This window comes from Leuresthes tenuis, unplaced genomic scaffold (genome assembly GCF_036924035.1).
Source record: "Leuresthes tenuis unplaced genomic scaffold, fLeuTen1.0.hap1 SCAF_12, whole genome shotgun sequence".
Taxonomy (NCBI): Eukaryota; Metazoa; Chordata; class Actinopteri; order Atheriniformes; family Atherinopsidae; genus Leuresthes; species Leuresthes tenuis.
In genome coordinates this window covers 21,374,421-21,396,364 of record NW_027325366.1, presented here as the reverse complement: position 1 = coordinate 21,396,364, position 21,944 = coordinate 21,374,421, and the positions used below count along the sequence as shown (strand labels likewise).

At 42.3% G+C, this 21,944-nt stretch overlaps 2 protein-coding genes across 3 annotated transcripts in view; one reads left to right on the top strand and one right to left on the bottom strand.

The window, feature by feature from the left end:
- Positions 1–2,191, top strand: part of LOC140319430 (dynein, cytoplasmic 1, intermediate chain 2a-like) — a 16,033-nt gene extending 13,842 nt beyond the window's left edge. For both annotated transcript variants that reach the window (XM_072397056.1, XM_072397057.1), the window contains 3 exons: positions 637–777; positions 882–1,007; positions 1,189–2,191. In XM_072397056.1, the coding sequence (XP_072253157.1) occupies positions 637–777; positions 882–1,007; positions 1,189–1,302 (381 nt within the window). In that variant the 3' untranslated portion in view covers positions 1,303–2,191. The remainder of the gene's footprint in view (positions 1–636; positions 778–881; positions 1,008–1,188) is intronic.
- On the bottom strand, positions 2,143–21,944 carry LOC140319429 (electrogenic aspartate/glutamate antiporter SLC25A12, mitochondrial-like). The gene is made up of 18 exons (XM_072397055.1): positions 21,722–21,944; positions 21,201–21,254; positions 19,614–19,756; positions 18,072–18,187; positions 16,975–17,114; positions 14,393–14,539; positions 14,076–14,214; positions 13,019–13,112; positions 11,572–11,656; positions 10,251–10,332; positions 8,976–9,134; positions 7,964–8,016; positions 7,656–7,736; positions 4,780–4,920; positions 3,377–3,515; positions 2,979–3,137; positions 2,783–2,873; positions 2,143–2,703 (listed from the first exon to the last, which is right to left on the bottom strand). Exons 1-18 carry the CDS (start codon positions 21,731–21,733, stop codon positions 2,502–2,504), a joined length of 2,037 nt encoding a protein of 678 aa, XP_072253156.1. The 5' UTR covers positions 21,734–21,944; the 3' UTR covers positions 2,143–2,501.

Below are 21,944 nucleotides of genomic sequence, written 5' to 3'. Positions count from 1 at the left end.
GACAGCTGCGTTGCCTTTGTTTCGCCAAGATAAGTAAATGCTTAGCACTTACTATTTGTAACCAGCGTGAGAATCCACACCAACGATAAACTCTGTTGTAATCCTTGTTTTAGAGAGCAAGAAAGATGAGCTAAATATAAGTGCAAATTGTTGTTTGATTTTCTTTTTTCACACAAGTACTGCAGCACTGAAATTATCAGGAGGGAGAGAACGCAAATGTCTGATTCGGTCGTACTGAACTCTGCGCAGCCAACTCCTCACTGGAAGCAAGTGCTGCCTGGACTTTTTTTTTTTTATTATCAATGACAAAATATGTCAGTTACGAGTTGTGAAAGTGTTTGATCATAAAACACGTTTGACAAGTAGAATTTAAATTTTTTATTTCTTGTCATACTATTTCATTAGAAACATGGCTACTTTAAATTTCCTGGGTATGGAATGAACAATAACTGGCATTCTGCTACTAATGTTGGTACATTTGGCTGAAACCAACATAGCCCAGCACAACAATCTCGCAGATTTGGAGATGTTTGTTGAATCGTACCGCTTTAATTTGCCCCAAGTAGCAATCGAGTGCAGATGCATTAATTTTTCTAAAGGTAGTTGATGGGGTTTGCTGTGTTTTCTTCTCTGCAGAACAATAAGCCTCTGTACTCATTTGAAGATAACTCTGATTACGTGTATGATGTCATGTGGTCTCCGACTCACCCTGCTCTGTTTGCCTGTGTGGACGGAGTCGGTCATCTGGACCTGTGGAACCTGAACAACGACACAGAGGTGGGACACCCAGAAAATTCCCCCCATCTTGTGTGAAAATCCGTAGACAGTTTGCAGAGCATGTTTCCGGTCTCGAGTTTTATTCTGCGTCGTTGGTGTTTCAGGTGCCGACCGCCAGCGTCACAGTAGAAGGTAGCCCGGCCCTCAACAGGGTCAGATGGGCTCCTTCTGGCAGAGAAATCGCAGTGGGAGACTCTGACGGACGAGTTCTTGTGTATGATGTCGGAGAGGTGAGTAAACAGGCCTGTGACCACATTTTTAAACAATCACGTGTGTGTGTTGTTGCAGAAATGAGTTACTTATGGGATTTATTTAAAGAGTTCGCTATTCAGCCATTATGAATGCAAACGGATGTCGACTTACCTGTCATTGCAACTTGAGTCATGCCTCTATTGTGCCCCTCCCTCGCAGCAAATTGCGGTTCCACGAAACGATGAGTGGACCCGTTTTGTTCGCACACTGGCAGATATCAACGAGAACAGGGATGATGCAGAGGAACTGGCAGCCCAGCGTCTCGCAGCATGAGCTCATCGCCACTGGAAGCAATGTTTAAGGGACCAGTTGTGTGCTTGTTAATGTCAGCCCTGTTTTTGATAGAAGGAAAGAATGTGATGACAACATGACTGGAGGAAAATACGTGTTTGTTTTTTGGGTTTTTTTTTTGTTTGTTTTGCTTTTTGGATGAGAAACGAAGTACGGACACGTTTTGATTTCCAACACTTCTTATTGAGACAGTTGGACCGTCACCAGTCTTCCTCGGATAAACACAAATGTCAGGGCTATCAACCTCAGACACTAACATTAAGCCATAATCACAAAAAAGGTCGTCCTTTCTTCAGCCAGATGCCTTAAAGTTTAGTTTTAATGTTGATTGTTGATTACCCATCATTATTTGCATTATCTTGACAGGAGCCTTAATTTTGAGGTATCAAGCTAAACAGGTGCTGCACTCCACAAATGAATGAAAATCAGTCATACTGTAGCTGTTCTCCATTTCTACTAAAGTTTTAGTGAAGCAGTCACACCTAGAAATGTAACCATCTCGTAGCTGTATCTCAACTTGTCATCTCTGCTCCTTTAGACACGTTCACTTGTTTGTACAATAGTGAAATGTTCAGTCTTATTACTCTGATATTGTTTTATACGACTTGAGTTTCCACCTAACCTGTGCAGCTGGAATTTGACTATCTTCAATGCCTAATGTGCACGCTGTAACTGCTCAGTGATTTCCACACTCGTCTTATATATATATATATATATATATATATATATATACACACAGATATTGATGGGATCTGAAGAGGGATTGTTTTCCCCAAAGCCTGGTGTCAAAAGTGAGAATGTACTTTTCAGAGTAGAAACAAACTCTTTGAATGATTTATTTCAATAAAATACAATAAATACATTTAAATTATTTCCCAAGTCCCTGGTCATGATTTCAAAATAAATACTTTGAAAATATCTGTACATCCTTGTGTCTCTTACATATTAATGACACATGCACACCGAAGCCGTTACACACCAGAAAATTGCATTAACAACCCTTAATAAAGCCATAATGTCCCTCTGTGGAGAAGTACAATATGTACCGTAGAATTGTGCAAGCTATGCAAAAAAGTAAATTCAGAGAAAAGTGAGCCATACTCATGCAGTATAGAAAGTAAGACAACCGCTCGATATGTGGACTGGAGGAACATGCAGCCTCAGTCATGACTAGTAACTCTTTAAGCCGCCTGAGGTTCAGCTTTGGCTGATTTGATTGTCGCCTCTCCCGAAGGCTTGAACTTTGGAAGGTGCAAACCGAACTTCCTCTCCACGCCAGCAAAGGTTGCAGCAGCCAGACGGTATCCGCCCACATGGTCTTCAGTCATAGAAGGTAAGTCCTCCGTCTTGGGTTTGTGAATGGGCTGAGAGCCAGTAGGACGGCTGAGGAGAAAGGCCGGTTACAACTGTACGCTCTTTGATAGAAGTTAAGTCTTTTTAGGAACATTTTCAAAGTACTTACTGTCCTCCAAAATCAATGTAAAGCCATCTCTGTAACAGCTCATAGGTTACAAGGGTTACACCAAACTGCGGCGATGATCTGAAGACGCGAGCTAATAGGAGGTAGAAGCATCTCTGAGGTCAGCTTAGAAACGGTTACAGATTTGCTTTCAAAGCACATCTTTGACAATAGAAGTGTGTCTGCATGTGTGTATTACCTCCTGCCCCCTTCCAAAATGCCCTGAAACCTTCCTCTTTCATAATCTTCCTGAAACAGTCGATGACTCCGCTGTATGTTGTCTGGCCTGCTCGAGCTGCCACCTGAAGCCTGGTCTTGATGACATCAGCAGGGGTCACCAGCGAAGCCGCCGGTATACCTTGTTTGTCACAGAGCACATAATGAATCGCTTTAACTATGCACAGATGGTATCACATTCTGATATCCCTGTCGAGGCGTCTCGCAGGGCTTGAAATGTTTCTACCTTCAGGGTGTGATATGACAAGAGCTCTGTAAAGTCAGGCTATTTTTTGGAACCGACAACACAGTTCATGCTTTTATAAAACACAAGGGCTGTTTGAAGGTCTAGATCGCTTGAGCTTTCCAGATGTTTGTTACCTGCAATAGCTCCAGCAGTGAGCAGCTGCAGGGCCCCCAGCCTTCCATCCTCATCTGCCATCTTCTCCTTGGTGTGGGCATAAACAGGGAAGTAGATGGCGGAGAAGGGGATGTCACGCAGGAAGCAAGCTTTGGCTCCCTTAGAAGGAAAAAAAAAACATATGTATCCTCACAGGGCTGATAGATGAGCAGAGACAAAGATAGGGCAAGTTTGTCTGGAGGGAGCTGGCTGGGGAGCTGATTTATTCATCCCATAGAGGACTTTAGTATTGATGATCGGGGCTACAGAGCCCCAGGCAGAGATGCAGCGCTGGCCTCCAGAGACAGATCCATCACAGACACAGCACCAATATGGTCCTCGATGTAATGGTTTCTTTTATAAAGAGGAAGTCAGTTTTTTTGTTGTTTTTTTTTCCTCTTTAAACAAGCCACACACAGTCTGTCATTCATTAAAATATGGAGCATACACACAAGACTTGGATCTTTGAAGCCGCAAAGATCTGGAAAGGGGCAGTAGCTAAGCAAACGCACCCCCAACTAATTTGTAGTTGGTTGTTGGCCACAGTTCTGTCACCACATTTAACACTGTTTTGGAAAAAAAAAATTGCAAGCAGCCATCAATGCAATGTTTGAAGTTCAAATCTGTGTTTCTGATCTGCATTACATCGATGTACACATCTAACAGCTTGTTCAAATACCGCGGCGTTTCATCTGCTAATCGCAGCAAAGATGAGAAAAAATTTTCTTCAGCATGTCATGGTACTTCAATTTTTCAAATCAAACTACATTTGAGAGGAAATCATTTGAATTTGTACTACACTTCCTTTTTTTAATAGATTTAACTGACTGGGCTGCAAAGGGCCAAAGCCATGACTTGAAACCCGGGCCGGCTGCATCAAGGAGCTTCTGCCTCTGTATATGGGGAATCCACTCAACCAGTTGAGCTGTCCGGCACACAAAGCTTTAATAAATGTAGTCATTCAAAGATGCACACATCGAAGCTAAAACTAGCTCTCATCTTAGCCAGCTACTACTCACTGATGAATGAGCTGATAAAATGCAAGCTACTCTAATTATCAACTGATTTTTTAAAAGGAACTTTAAGCAATAAATGTCAAATTCTCTCTTAACTTTTTTACATAAGATGTTTATAGAGCAAACAAAGAAATGATAAATCAGGAAAATAACCTGTGATTTTAGGCAATAACGAGATGAATTGCTAGCTTTAGTTGCATCTTGCAACACACGAAAGCTTTAAAGTAAAAAAAACAAAAGTGAGCGATAAATAAACTCTTCGTGTAGTTGTATGTCAGGACCATCAGAGCGCCTTTCCTTGTCCTTGTTTGACAGTAAGCAGAGGTTGATTGTGCAGACGTCGTGGTGCTTTAGAGGTGCTGACCCACCTTGTAGAGGCCGAGGAAGCCCAGGTCTCTCACAACAGTCAGGGCACTGACCCTGGGGCCCGTGGTGATCTCTCCAGCCACCTGCAGTCGGATCTTAACGATTTCCAGAGGATTGGTGAAAATCACCTGGGATGCTCCAGCCTGCAGGATTCATTAAACGACGAAAAAAAAGAAGAAGAAAGAAAGAAAAGGGGAAAAAAACAAAGCCAATGAGCAGTTTACATGCAGACACTGAGGTTTCTGTGTGAATTTTCAAGGAGTGAGTTTAGTCAGCCGAAAGGTGAACTCTGGGTGATGATGTGCAAGCATTTCCTTCTAATAGGAATTTTTAAATCATCTCTCAGTAAACTTCTGCACAAAAGACACTTTATTTTCTCATTCTCATCTCATATTGTCAGAGTGGCCTTGACATGAGGAGGAAAAAGCAAGCATTGATAGAAGAACAACTGGGGTCACAGCGGAGCAGGAGAAGTCCCGGCTCATAGTTGGGAGGCTCTGACCCTGGCACCGGCCCTCTGCCCCTGAGGCACCTCCTGTGGCAGGGTGAGCAGCTCAGCCTGGCCTCACCCAGCACACTTGCCCAATTCACCCCCCATTCCCAGGGGAGAGGGCTGAATCACCGGGACGACTCAGGGTCTAGGAAAGCAATGCCCCGAAGGCACAGCACCCTCTGACTTGGGCACATTTATCACCCTCCCCAAATCAAATCAGGCCCCAGGATGGCTGCTGCTGACATTCAGGGCAGGGGTCTTATCTGTAAACATCCGAGCAAAGGTCTAAAAAAAGCTCCGGCACATTTAGTCATTTTCAGAGTGGAGGGGGGAATATCCGCTGCTCTGAAGATTGATGCGCTCGTCTCCTCTCTTTCATCTTCTTCAGTTCTCTCCTCTGCTGGAAGCGATAACTCACCGAGTTATCAGATTAACCTGAATTTAAACTTTCCAGAAACAGCATGATGATTTTGGACAGTTGACATGAATCCCTTAGACTCGCTTAACCAAGCCCATAGAATAAAATGTTGTTAGCATTTTGACAATGCTAAAAAAACAACATCCTTGTTGTCCTGCGTGGGGACCTGTGCGCTGACCACGCCCCTGGTTTGTACCCCGTTGTCAAACTTAATCATACTGAGCTAGACCCTGCTTCATCCAGGACCCTCCAGGGCCTCTTCCTCCAATTACACCCTGACAGGGGTCACAACCCCGGAGACCCAGCTCCTCTGAGTCCAACCTGCAGCCTCTACATAGCCCGCCTCTTTCATTTCTATACACCCAGTGGAGAGGCAGAGTTACATCTTTAATCCAATGCTGAGGTGACAAAATTGAAAAATCACATCTGACTCCAAGCCCAATTTAGAGGATTCGTGATCTAAAGTTCACTGTAATATTTCATGGAATCCTCAGTGAGCTGACACGAGAAGCTAATAATGAATAATGAAAACTTGCATGCAGTTAATAAGAGTCATTATTGAGTCATCATTAATGAGGCATTCAAAACTAGAATACACTAATGATTGGAGTCAGATGAAAGTTGAAATTCTTAATAAATCAATTTTATGAATCAATATATCATTGTGAATAATTCCCCTCAATTACAAATCAAAACTGTGCAACAGACAAAGATCCAAATTATGTTGAAATGCCCCCCCCCCCCCAAAAAAAAGAAGAAAAAAAACTGTAACCAGACAGGGTCACGCAGTTCTCCGGCTCATGAGCGTCTCAGGTGAAAATCAGCAACATGCACATTACATTTTTCTGTCTATTGTATGTATGTTATGTTAATAAGGAATGTGGAGGTACAAATACGAGGCACTTGTGCATACATATCGTGAGCTTGCAAACTATTGTGCATGGCTATGATTCACCTAACACAAATTACTTCTGATGCATAGATAATAAAAAAATCCAATAAAAAAGTATGTTACTTTAGGCAAAGTATCAGTGCAGCAATGGCAAAGATAAAAGACATAGATAAATTACCAAAACTGAGGCATCAGTCAGTGGGCTGCATCTTACTGTTGGAGCTGTAGGAGGACGAGCTTTGAGCTATTTTATATACAGCTGGTTTACAAGGACAGCAGATAAATCTGAGGAGTCGTGTGATAATTAGCAGGAGAAGAGGCCTTCGTGGTAAGAAGTTAGTAGCCAAAAAGGTTGAAAACTTTGGTTTACACTGAAATAAAAAATACTTTGTATTAATTTTGTTTATTATACTTATGACCTTTACATACATTGTACATTTGCAATACCTAATGCTGACTTGTAATGACACCCCCCCCCCTGCCCACTTGTACTGATACTGTTATTAAACCGATCATCCACAATATTAAATCTTCTGAGAGATTAACACTGATCATCTTGTTATAATCAGAACCACTGGGAAACCTCGGCATCCTGCATTTGTGCGGATATTTTACAAATGTATCACCCACCCAAAGGTCGCAGCTGTCAGTGACAATAGCAGCCTCTCCCAGCAGAACAGCGCATCCTGCAACGCTAAAAAAAACTGCTCAGAAACAAATAAAGACATAAAGAAGCGAAACTCCCCAGATCCCAAACCTGTCGAGCATCTGCAGGACGCGAACAGAGCAAGCTTGGTCTGTGGCATCCTCACCCCACAACCCAGGGGATCCAAAAGCTCCAGCCCTTATGTACTGAGACCAAGCAACAGAACCTCTCCAGCCAAATTAACTACCCCCATCATCACTTTTACCTGTCAAATGCTTATCACTTACAGTTTATTTTCTTACTCCTTAAACACAAAGCGTAAAAAAAACCAACGTGAAAAATAATATTTATATCAGCAAAAAATGAATCGTTTGTGGTTCTGAGTTAATCTACAAACTGAATTTAGAAGTTCACTAAAGTGATGCTTACACATCCACCAGCGAGGATCTCCGCAGGAACAGGTATGGTATCGTCTTCTGTGGTGAATTTGTCTCTGATAAAATCGTTCATCTGGGGGGGAAAAAAAAAAAGAAAGAGGGAAGATGACGCCATGGAAAAAGGCAAATGAGATAGAAATCTGAAAGCAAAACATGAACATTAACTTGGTGTTTCCAGCCACATATTGACTGCAAAGAGTATCGTTCTTCTATCACTGTCGCGTTTTTTCATTTGTCATTCACAACTGAATCATTCAGAGCAACTTTCTGAAGACTAAGCTACACAGAGGAGCGACTTGCCGTGAGTTTGATAGCTTTCTCAGGGGCGACGCCGATGAGCTGCGGGAGGAGACCTGCAAAATATTATTCATAGATGCCATTAGAATACCTGGCAGACAGAGATAAAGTCTGGCTGGAAATGAATGCACATTTTTATCTTCCCTAAATGAATACGTCCACTGACAGCTAGGACAATATAAGCTACGGGGTTCTTGTCTGCGTAAAACAAACCCATAAATATTTACAGATGGTGGCTGATATATCTGATGCACTGGGACACAAAGGTCCCATTGAGGTTGAACAAAAGTCCAAAAATATGACACTCCTGCTGCATATGGGATCAGCATTGTTGAGGCTTTATCCCACTGTCAGTGGGGAACAGAGAGAGCTGTGTGGTCACGATCGAGGGGGCGGCGGGGGGGGCTGGGTGCTACAGTGGCGATAACTGCCATACTGTTTCACCGTCTGTCCTTCATCAAACCAGATAAACTTCTGAAGGAGCTGCTGAGTGACTGCTGCTGGTATGCAGCCAGAAGACAGCCGAGCGTGTCTGTCTCTGAGTCAATCACCCTCTTATCATGTGCAAGTGAGGAGGAACGAGGGGAGGCAGAGGAAAGCGGATCAGAGCAACAAGAAGCTGCAGCGGTGGAGGCAGCAGTAGATGGCAGTCTTGACTTCCTTCCTATGAAGAGCCTGAGGGGTAGAAGTGTTGTATATCACAAGCCCTCAGCACCATTATCAGCACTCAGGCAGAGGCTGATCAGACAGTGCTGCTACATGAATACTGCTGGTCATTCTCCTTGGGGAACTCTCCCAGATAATGAAAACGTGACCCCTGGGTGTTGTTTTATTCACTGCTGAACAGGGAGGGCAAAGGTTTCTGGTATCAATTAGCAAACTGTGCTCCTGATATCAGCACATGGACAAATCCTGATACTTTCCCATCAGATGGCTTGTTTTGCACGCCACAAACATTTGCCTACAGGCACATTTTTATGTCCTTTTACGCACTATAAAATCTGTAGAGGATTACCTCTGTAAAATCCGAAGAAGCCCTCGAAGCGGAGCACTTTTTTTGCACAATCAAAGCTGTTCTTGTACATCAGCTCTCCCACGAAGGAGCCTGTGGAGCGCTGGTTTTGCATGCGAGTCTTCACCAGGTCGATGGGGTACACAGCTGTGGCACCGGTGGCTGCAAAACAAACACATTTGTCAGTTCATTGAATCTGTCTTTTGTTTTCCTACAACATATACTGAGAGACATGCTACACAATATGTAAGGCAAACTCAAAGGCTCGTTGAGTCTTCTTAGGCTTACTCAGAACTGAAAGAATCGGGACTTTCTCTGGATGCCCCTGGTTTAGTCAAACCATAAATGCTACACTTCAAGATAATCAATGTGATGTCAAAATGACAAAAATCACATACTTACCATACAGAAACTAGTGAATATTTAGCTTCCTTTTTTTACAAAAATGACTTGAACAATCAATCAGTTTTAAAACTGGTACTTTTTAGATCAAATTTCTGATGATCTGCCTATCAAATAAAAATATCTAAGATAGAATTCTGAGCTTTTGGACAGCCCTCTTGCTGCATACAAGGCATCATGCCACCCTAATCCATTTGTAAGCCACTTGTTGTACAATAATATATCTGCATGCATGTGTGGGTTATAAAGTTTGTGTATACAGGATACAGTTATGATGGGTGTAAAGAGTTTGGTGACTGGGGGAAAACTGTAAAATAGAGGCTGTTTTGGAGAATTGATACTGAGGCTGCCAGCTATAGGTGCCGCATCTTGTCTGACATCAAATGCTGCTGTAATGACTCTTCTCCAACATGCAAACAGCGCAACGGGCGAGAAACAACTTATTATCACAAAGAAAAACATGGCGGTTTCACCGTATGTCTCATGATACACATCTCTCTCTGACCCTGTCTGAATTGGACACTGCTGAGTGATGACTGAAAAGTGTGCATGTATGGAGAAAGCACACACGCACTCGGAGTGTGTTCCTATCTGTGAGGCAGTTATGTCAGAGGTTCCTTATATCAGTTCCCCCCAGCGTAATTAGAGAGGGAGATTCCAGAGAGTGCGGTTCCGGAAGATTTGTGTCATTCCAAGGCTCTGTCTCCGACGACAGCCTGGAGCCACCAGTGGCACGGCAGCACAATGCCGGAGCCTCACATCACAGCCCCTCTCCCTGCAGCACAATGGCCGGCCCCGGGGCCTCAGCGCGCCAGTCGGCTGGCTAAGGTTACCCCTCAGGCGGGCCGGGGGCTCTGCCGCAGACATGTCACTCACCTCCAGCAATTGAGCCCAGAGCGAACCTGTAGGCAGACTCTGCAGCCTGGAGCCAGATGGGACGAGACGTTTCGTGAGGGTGCTGTATGGGAGAAAAAGACACCGGCAGTCAAATGAATCTGGAGAAAGACGGAAGGGATCAGAACACTAACTATGAATCGGCTGGCCATTAAATTGTAGTGAACCAGATACATTGTGGAGAGAAAAATGTTATGGAGAACTCAATGATGGAGGAAGGCGCTGGAATGCGGACATGTCATATAATGTCTGATTCATCAGCAGCCGGTATTAAATGTCACAGAAAGAATAGCTCTAAATGACTGCGTGAACCTGTAGCCGCGTTTTCTGCACATGCTACATTGTGGAAGGCTGTGAGCTAAAGGTCTTCTTTTATTTTAACGCAAAGTATAATTTCTCTCTTATCCACTTGATCTCGGGGCTGGCGTTTGATGTTGAAAGTAGAGCCCCTTTGTTTTGGCTGTGATGCAGTGGAACAGATTAGCCCAACAACCCTTTCCCATGTACAGATAAAAATCTACATGCATTTTACACAGGCAAAATGAGGCTATGTTAAAAGTGTAAGTGTGTGCAGGCTGGGGGTGTAAGTAACTTCCACCAGACTAGATGAGAAGGGAGTAAAGCAGATCACCATTTTCCTCTTCCCAGATGCTTCCACTGAGGGTTGCATGCTAACAAGATCGAGGTCTTGATCAAAGGGTTTAAACAATTAGCCTACTTCCACTAAAGGGCATGCCTGAGAAGTACAGCATCCCCCCTAAAGGAATCAAATTCCAGACCTCTGAGCATAAGTCCCGGCATGAGTGGACTGAAAGCTCTGACCACAGACTGATACATAGCCGTGTTATCCGGTGGAGGCAGGAACTATTTTGTTCTCCCACATCCACCTTGACTCCCACTACCCCCCTCCCCCTCCCATCTGCCATTAGCAGACTTTGCTAAAGGCTCCTAAAACTTCTCAAGCCCCACAGTGATAAAAGCCTCTTATTAGCGCCTCAGATGTGTGATTGCAGCTGATGCGTATGTGAAGCCATACTGAATAAAGCAGAGAGAGCCTTTCATGGAGAGCCGCGACGCAACAATCCATTCCTCTTCTATGACTATAATTGGTGTACTTTTATCTGGGAGTTTAAGAAATGCACTTCACAAGGGAAGAAAAACATGGGCTCTCCGCTAATTCAGTGACTGAACATTCTGCCTTTTTCACTCTTTTCTGAGAGGGAAGCAGAGGGAGACGAGGAAAAGGCTTTGATGAAAGGCAGAAGTAGGATGTGAGGTGTAATAGAGGAGTCACTCAGGCTACCTGTCTCTGGGTCTCTGCTAGGTGGTACGGCATGGCTCCTTCCTCCAGCGGGGCAACCCTGTCGATGTCTGTGTGATTCAGCCGCCTTAACAAACAGCACCGGGGGAGGGAGACAGGGAGTTAGGCCAGGAAAAAGCAGAGAGCCCTGCATCTACTTTGAGCTGCAGCCAGTGATGTAAGATTTTCCACAGACCTTTTACTGCCATATAACATCAAGTTCCTGCAACTTTAATGCAAGCTTACATAAACAACAGACAAACAAAGCTGGATGAGTGCCCGTGGACCAACAAGTAAATGAAAGTGTTTTGTTACTGAATGTTTGAGACACAAATATTCCCTGCTGGCCTGACGCATCATAAAGTCTGTATCCATGTTTTATGTTTGTCTTGTAAATCAGCGAGTGGAGCCACTGTTACTGCACTTAAGGGGCCGTAACTTTATCTTTACAGCCAATAAACAGGCCTGTAACATATTTACTCCATTCATGCTGGAATAAAAAGAATCCCCTTGAGCAACATCAGCAGCTCCTCGTGTAAAGTAAAGATGGTCACCATTTATTTCTACCGTCCAGGTTTATAATGGTCGTTTCTAGTTTTGTTCTGTTCTTACACCAAAATGTACGATATCAGTTTACAGCGTAAATGCAATTTAACAAAGCGTTAAGCTGCCATGAACCCAAAGTCAATGTAAAATTAAGCGTTCTCATCATCACTCAAATTATTACAGCGGAGGGTAGAAAATGTTTTTTTCGCCCTACACACACAAGTGTATGATAAAATATTTAACTGAGCCTATTTAATAGATTATTCTTATTTTTCACACTATATAGATGAGTAAATCACTGAAAATATGAATATTTCTATTTAAAATCTTTGACAAATTTTTATTTAAAGAAGCTTTACTTGATTTATTTAATATATATGTCAGTGATTAATCCGGTAATCTCTGAATAAATATGTGTATTATTTTCTGTTCTCAAGAACCAATCATTAGATCTTGAAACTTGACAACAGTTGCTGGGGAAATGAGCAAGTGCAGCACCGTGGTCCTCAAACTGTGGCTCTAAAAAAGGCCCAGGAGGGCTAAATTGTTCGTATTTTGTATGACTAATAAGCAGCGATGCAGCGATGCCTCCCCCTCACGATTTGAATCTTTGGTGGTGGCTAAAAGTTGTTTTCTGTTACACTCCCAACAAACAATTGCTCGCATGTGAGGCATTTACCAAACGTTGATTAATTAGAGCATTTTTTTTCAATGATGTGCCCGTGTGGCCTTTAAAAGGACATTAGTAAATTGTAGCTACGGAAAATAAACTGGGTTGTGCTTTTCCCAAATGGACCCAGCACTAGTATGTATAAATTAATTATGTTGATGTGAAATATAATCTCTCTTTAGCAATTAATAGAGAGACTCCTCTGTGTTACAACAGAGTAATTCAGGATCTTACCCGGAGTGCGAGTGGAGACCAACAAGCTGGAACAGGATGTCGATCTCCATCGGAGTAATTTGACCAAACTTATTTGCAGCATGAACAAAATCCTCTGTGATTCAACAAAGAGATGGGACAAATGTGGTCAGGCAAACAGTTTTAGAAAGGCTAAAGAAGTCATAAAGGAAACTGAAAGGTTACAAAAAAAAAAACATCTAGAACGTTCTACAGAAGGCTTGCACTGCATAGTATTTGCAAATACCGGTCCTTGTTTCTTTTGATGTTATTGCCTTTGTGTGGATATTTTCTGCCAAATATATTGGAAAATATATTTAGAGAGCTTACAGAAAAAATGAAACCATGAATATCATTCTGTATGTGCTTTAGCTCCTTCTCTCAAAGCAGCCGCTACAGGAACATGCACCCTATCAGCAGTGCTCTGCATCACTCTTTTATATGAGTTTCATATTTAGCTCTTTGCTGCTACCCTCTAGGTAGTTAAATAGCCATCAGGTGGTCTTTCTAAGAGGATACCTAATGGTAGCTGTAGAAGGGGGGGACTGAGCTATTCACCTCACTTGCAAAGACCTTCCTGTCAGACTCAAGGGTTTCAACCTTTGCTTGCAAGCCCGGTTTTCTAATCAAGAGGACGGCATTGATATATTTTTGTGTGACTGACAGCTAACATGTGAGTGTCTGCTTTAAGGTTAATTCAATCTGATGTGTTTGGTGACAAATAGCAGTGACTATTTGCAAATACCATTTGCCCAAGTCTTTTCTACAAGGAGTGAAAACTATGGAAAGAGAGCAGAAGTCTAATGTTTGCATCAAGATGGAAAACACAGCTGGGAGCAGATGTGACTGACGAGGTTGGTTTTTCAGATCTATGCAAGGGGATGATCTGATTACAGGGTGAAAATGCACATTTACCTTGACAAATTAGTGCTACAGTAAAGCTTTCCTGTGTGTTCACTCACACCACTCTGTCAAGAAAGTTAAAGTATGATCGAACAGCGACATTTCACGTCATTTTTGGAATTAATTCACAGCGATTTCAGCGGATGCTCAGGAGTACCTTTGGTGACGAGGGTGTCTTTGTGTGTGCCAGCGAGCGTGCTGTAAATCTTGCGGATCAGCTCCATGTTGTTGAGGAGTGCATTGAAGGCATTGAAGTAGGAGAAGCTCACCATGTGGGAGGTGCTGCCTCCTGCAGCCTACAGGATGATCCAAAAATCAGTCAGGTCAGCATAGGGGGACGACAGATGAATGTTCTGATAAACTGTTAAATGACAGCGATTCTATCAAAGCTAAACTTCTGTCGCTAATGTCCAAGCTAAATGTGTGCCTGCTTGAAAATTAAACAACTGGTGTGGGAATTTTTCTGCAACGCACCGAAACCAGATTCTCCTCTACAAAAGGAGTCAGCATGTGGTGCCTGATGGTGGCCATGATGTCGCTGAAGTCCAAGGCAGTGATGGTGCCACTTTTGTTCTTGTCTTTTTGTGCAAAGGCCTGGCGGGCGTGCTCCAATTGCAGCTCCTGCAGCAACACACAGAAAAAGGTCAAGCTGTTACCTGACAAAAGAGTGTGTTCCTGTGACGAAGAGCATCGCATTACAAGTCAACGGTGAAATGGAACTTTGGAGGAACAAAGTATAGTGATATCAGTGGTGTACGGATGTGAAAGTCATCAGATGTGACAGTGTCAGAGACAGGCTTTTGTAATCACCACTGTCTCTCCGGAGACTAATGGAAACCATGTCCGGAGAAGTCTGATCCCTGAGCCGAGCTGCTGGTGAGATGGCCGGCAGGTGTGTGTATGCAACGAGATGATTCAATATGACAACCATGCAATCAGGAGGGGATGCAGGGGGAGACTGACCCCAGGTCAGTGTCTGCTGTCAGATCTCATGGCGTATAACCAGAGGATTGTGGAGCAGCGTGGCTGCAACGCTGAGCTGTTTCTTTATCCTCACACTCTGGTTCTGATAACCTAATCAGTGGATTGTTGCTGAAGATTAAGCCTCACAATTTTTGCTGACTATAATGTTGAAAACTGACAATATATCTCTCACTCCCTGACAACTATATTATACTTTTGAGACTTTCAAGACGCTCCACCTTGTCTGCACATGCTCAAATTTGAGCTAAATAATGCGCCAACCATAATGTGGAAGTACACAGATTTTGAAACACAAACAATCAAATAGACGTATACATTTTTACTGGTTTGTACACAGAGACTAAATTAATGACAGAAGAACAGGACATTAATAACTACAGCTGTAAATGAAACCCTGCACACGAGACTTTGGTGCTGCGGTGGGAACTTCTAGTCAAATATTATAAACCACAAAGTGCTCTGAGGCATCCCACACTAAGGTGCGGTAGGGGCGCAGCTTACATAAACTCCTGGACCACCCAGCTTTCTTCCTGAGACCACAGCCCTCGTCTCCAAACCAGGTCCCTCCACCACGCCGCTGCTGCCTTACCGACACAGACCTCTCAGCGAGAGATAGGCCGTGTCCGATAAAGCAAAACAATAACATCATAGCACTCCAGGCCGCTGCAAACCACCAATAAAGCTGAGCAGATGAAACACTAAACACGCAGCTCCACACTCCTTTCCCTTTCAGTTTCTGAAGAGATCTTGTAAGGCATGTGGTTCACTTCACAACATTTTCAATCGTCCCTCTTCTGATGAAAATACCTCACCACAGGATGAATAGGCTTGAATTTATTGACGCAAATGCTTTCTGAAAAATATGAAAATACATTCTGTGCACTGACAATACGTTTTAGATTTGCTGTATAGCAGTGTGTGAGCAACGTCTAAGCAAAGCAAGTAACATCCCCACCGATACACACTTCTTTCCACCAAGTGGTCAGCTGCCATTAGCTTTCCATAGAATGTAAGATATGCTCTTTCAAAAGAAGTTATGTTCTCTACTATTTGTCAGACTTAGTACATAAAAAGCAGTTCACAAACACTGTGTAAGTACATGGTGGCGTTTTTCATTTCAAGGATGGCTTTGTTTTTTCATGCTAAGCTATTTAAACTTATGGGTTCATATTTACCGCACAGAGATGACAGAAGTATCGTCTGTCATGGCTCTCTACAGGAGACCAAATGAGCGTATCCCAGACTGTTAAAGTACTAATTTAACGGCAGGTAATGGCCTGAGACCTGTCTGTGACACTCCGTTCAGATTCCTCATGCAGCTTATCAACTATGAAATAACCCCCCCCCAAGAAAAAAAAGCATAATAGAATATATTTCAAAATATAATACATTTCCTACTTGTTTTAGGACTATGAATTGAAGAACTGAATTGAAAATAGTACAAAATCAAGAAATGTTATTATTGTTTCAAAGAATAATGCTCATTTTGACTCTGAGGCCAGCTTACTGTAGTTTTTTTTAATCTAATGTTTCTGAATTCTATCTTGATACAGTATTGCAGCTGCTCAGGAGTCTTCTCTAATATGATTTGTTACGTAATCCTCTCAATTATTTAAATAACTGACATGTCTAGACTTCTGACAGGCCTGTTTAAAAGTATTTCACTACAGAGCGGTTGCTCTAACAGTAAGATTTTTTGATCAGCATTAACGATGCCTTCACAACTGTTTTATTTACTCGTGTCATAAGCACTAATGCTCCTCCTTACTACTATGGATACTTGCATGATAAGAGTTCCTCAACCCATGCTGTGAGCCCATTTCCACTTTAGAGGATATTACATTGTTGAGTCACTGGCTTACATTCTCTTCCAAATCTTTCCTTAGGAAAAAAAAGACTTACTGACCTGTTGCTAATTAACACAATTAGATTTGTTATGTTTAACCAGGTGTTTTGATTTTTCTTGCACTTTGGTGCCCCTGTCCCAGCTTTTTTGAGCAAGCCTCAAAATAAGCACACATTTTCATAAGTCCGTCAACTATCTCAATTTTTTCTTTTATACCAACTTTTACCTGTAGAAACTGAGTGAACTCTGCATAGCTGAGGTTCTTCTTTCTTTCATGACCGAAGTGTAGCCTGATGAACTCACACTCCCAGTTGAAGGGAATGTGGTGATGAACTGTGGTCTGGCTGAAGATGTCACGAACATTCTCTGTAAGAGTGAATCATAAGTGAGCAATTACAAACAACAGAGGGACAAACACGCCAGATGCAGTTGCAATGTCCACCTGACCTACTCATTCAATTTCAAGAGAACCAATTTTAAGAGGGCGAAGGAGCTAGTTTAGATGGCAAAACTGATAGCTTGATGGTCGCGGACTATAATTACATTTTGAGAGTTGTGAGTTCTTCCAGGACATTTCTATGTAGGAGCATTGGTTGAAACTCCAGCCATTTTTATGAAGGCCCATTGCACAGAAAGAGCTCTCTTGGACTATAATAAACAGGACTAATTTCTCTTTATGTCAATTGAGCCAATCATTATGTGGTATTCCTCCCATCTTTAGAGTTCCAGTAACAACAATTACTTTTTTTTATCTGATGACTCTGAAGAAAACTTGTTGCTGTCTGATGTCCGGATAAAGCAATGGCACTAAAGCTAAGCTTAACTGCTGAACAAGTTGTGACTTAGATCCAACTTGCTTGGCCTTTTGCCACTGCTCCTATCCTCTTCCCTAAACTGAGGGAGTGCTAACCAGCTCTACAGGTTTTATGTGTTATATATACAGGAATAATTATCCTACGCAACCCAGCTTCCCAGATAAATGGACCTATCCTTTTAACAATACACACTGCAAGCATATATGACACAATATACGTTCTTGAACTATAACTTCATGTATTGACTACACATGCTTATAAGTAAGAGCACCACTTTCAGAGTGTTCAGTGCTGCACTCAAATGCCCTTGAGCACACACCCCCATACCCCCACCACAGCAGTTTTAACTTCCCTTCATCCGTGTCATCTTTTGCATGTTTACAAAAACAACATCAAAACATAAAGCACCTTAAATGACATTTATTACCAATGTAAAAATATTATCTTTACACTCAGGCTGCATTCTGCTGAAAGTACTGTATGCTGACAATAAGTAACATGCACATACCAAATGAGATGTTCCCAGTGCCAGTCTTGTCAAACAGCTGAAAGGCCACTATGAAGAGGGCGTCGGGGGCACATAGAACTGATTCAAAGGCCATAAACTCCTGGAAAGAAATCAATCTGTTTGGACAAGAAAGAAAAGCTATCTGAACAAAAAGGTACACGGGGCTTTAACAAAACCATGGAAAGGGCAGTTGATAAAAATCATTTCACCTCCAGGTGCATTCCATAGCTGTTCTAAAGCTTTCGAACATACTACAAATAAATAACACACATCAAACATTTTACATTTCCATGTTTTCAAAGTGCTTAAAGGACTTTTCCTTATACTGATTTCATGATATCATAGATGCCAAAAAGTGTACATGTGTTATCAATTTTTTCAATAAACACTGGAGCTCAGGTTGTAAGTCGACACGGCAACAAATCACTATCACACTCAGAAATATAAGGTGATTATGAATGTTTAATGACCATGAGGACATTTAGCGTCATTGTAAAATGGTTGTTTCTGGTCTACAGTCTAATTAAAAGTCTATATTCTGCTTGTGCAACAACAAAAAGCATATTGCAGACAATTATGTCTATTTTATCAATGGGTCAGGTACTTGTGTAAAACAGACTGATAAAAAAGATTATTTATTCAGTAAAAATGTACAATTATTTCTTAAACAGAGCTTAGAAGGTGGCACACCAAAAAGCCAAATGGTTTGTTCTGTTATTACTACCCTCAAAAGCTCAGGGATGCTCTTTAATATTTGAATATCAAACACAAAAACAAGGCTACCTCCATGGACAAGCCCTGTCACATCAATGATAGTAATTAGTTCTGGATAACAATCAGTCCGATAAATGTACAGAAATGTGTCTTTGATATTCCAGAGGAATTGATAAATATCTCAACAGATAGAGCACATGAATAATAACACATCCAGATTTAACACAAAACAAGTCTTATAACAGTGAACGATCCAGTGGAGTCAGCTGAATAAAGTGGGAGAACCCAAATGCAGGACACAGGAAGCAGGGTTGAGGAATAAAAAAGTGGGCTTTACTGAAGCTGCTGCAACATGAAGATCGAGCGCAGAAACAAAAAACACAGGGACCAGACTGGAATCAGGCATCCGTCAACAAAGGCGGGACACAAAAGGCTAAATTATGCATGACGAAAGAAACGCTGGCGATAAATACAGACGAGGAACTGACGCAAGGAGCTCCGGCGAACTGACAACGAAAAACAGAGGACTTTGAAACAGAAAGACACGATGAAACACTGCTGATGCAGAAAACAGTTGGAAGAAAGAAGAAAACAGAAAGACAGGAAGTGAAAAACTATGCCACACAAATAAAATCATTTCTTTAAAACAAAACCTGACATCAACAACTAAAACCTAAATCCATGACAATTAAACGTTGTTTATATTGTTGAATTCAAAACGGTTCCTTCAAACCGTTGGTCGGATAATAAAGGACATGTGGGTGCAATCAAAAATGCGCATGGACTGAAACATCAGACTTCAACAGCAACTCTTCTTTAGTAACTCACCCATCTTTCGTGGTGTCAGCCACTCCAGCTATCAGCTCCACGGTTTTGGGGTTGTGTTGAGGCTGTGAGTGCAGACCCAAGTAACTTTGCACAAAGTCCCGGGGGGTCATGTAATGCTCTCCATCGTCCACCACGCTGGCATACTGCAGAGGAGACACAAAAGACACATATACAAAGAGCTGTGACCAAATTAAATCGACATGTAGGAAAACTATAAGGTAGAAAATGATTTGGCTTCCATAGAAAAAAAAAAGAAAGAAAGGGAGCAACTTCTTCTTGAGTATCACTTTTCTTTGTGACAATAACATATTTATGTTCAGCTTTTCATGCCAGCACACTGAAATCTCAGTATTTCAACTCTATACAATGCTGTGCTGCATCCCATCGCGACACACACAGACTCTTAAATCATTGTTCTCATTTCCTTTCTTTTAAAGCACACCAGCAGTATGTCTCCTGAAACCAGAAACAGCCGCCTGCAACTCATTCTCTGACAAAAGACATACAACTACGCATTTCAAAAAGTTAAATATTTCACACATTTGATAAAAACCAGGAGACTCCTTTTACTCCTTTATTATCAAAGCTGTCACAGTCAGTGATTTGAAGTCTCTTAAAAGGATGAATATGACAGTATAACTGCTATAAATCACTGCTGTCCTATTATAAACTGTACACCTTCATATCACTCAAAATGTATTTGAACTGAGAAAACACATGGAATACAGTGCAAATAACCTTTAAGCCTCTAATTGTGAATGTATTTCATGCCACATGACCGAGGCGGAACCTGATCTCAGTGAGGCTTTAAGATGTAAGGTCATTTATAGAGCCTGGGTTGGGTTTCACATTGGAACCGAGATAGCACTGGGAGCACAAGCACTGCATGAACTGGCAGCGGAAAGGCCACATTCATATATCTGAGCCAAGCTCAGATAGAGAGACCAAGGGTGTGGGAGGAGACCCCCACCCAAGCCAAGTGTTTTCAGGCCTACAATTCAATGCACTGCTGAATTAACGTTCAAAGTGAAAATATCAACTTCTTCATAGCCATTGTGTGTCCATTCAGCCTCACAGTAGGTCTCAAGTAGTTCTTAATCAAGTTATACAGGCAGTCAGAATGAGCTTCCAGCAATTAACCCTTTCACCTGAATATGCATCACTAATTACGCAGGCCTATTACAGCAGTGCAAAGAGATGCCGAGGACCATAAGGCTGCCTGCATAACAGAGTCCCTACTTTCAGGAACAAGTTTATACTCCACACTAGATGCGTACAGGGTAAACAAACCTACACACTTATTACAGGGATTCTTTTTTTCAAGGGCAGTGGATTGAGAGTGACATTATTTATGCCAAATCATATACACATCGTCAGTGTAGCTTCATTAAAGCAGATCCAAAATTAATAAAATAAATTGTGTGACCTTAGTTAAACTATTTAACCCACTGTCCCAGTGGGCACTACAGAAACTGCTCACTGTTTAAACCATGCCAGTTGATTTTATATGCACAGTTCTGTATGTAATTGTGTCTTTTATGAAGGTTAATGAACAAAACCTGTCGGTTTCTGTGGGTAGGTCCTTACCTTGAGAAAAATAGCCTTCAAGTCATGGGGATCGGCTCTTTTAGTGACTTGCACCTGTAACAGACAAGCTTGAATTAGGTCTTTAAAAACGATGTCGATAGCAGATGCAACTTTGTCATCAGTGCAGCTGAAGTTCAGTTTTTCACAGTTTTTGGTTTAATTTTTACGCAGGCGGGTCAGCAGTATCGATCACTTGCGAGTCGAACAACCGCAGCACAACACTCTGGATGGAAATAAACGATCTTTTCACACAGCACAAAAAAGCCTCGAACCAAATCTCCCAGATACACACAAGCAACTGAGGAAAGAAATCACAGTTGTCCCTGCGAGGCCGGGAGAGATGCGCCTATGTCAGGATGCAGAGACCAAATAAAGGGGGACTCCGCTGTTTTTTTACACAGAAGCTCTAAATCCACGCGCCGGCGCATACGAGCTGTCCTCTGCATCCGACAGCGCAAAGCTCACGGCCACCTTACTTGCCTTTAAAATTCATATCTGATAAGAAATATTGACGGAGTCACCTTGACCGCCATGCTGGATGTGACGTCAGTAGCAGTGGACTAGCGCACGCGCTGGGCTTCGGGATGACAGCGCGCGGGCATGACAGGACAGAGGAGGTCTGAGACACTGAACTATATTTATCCACAGTATTGTCCTTTTCTGCGTTCAGGGCGGTTTGATAGACGAGGAGCTGCTGAGCTGACAGGGCAACTTCAGCAGCATTTCCTGCCTGCTCGGGTCTAT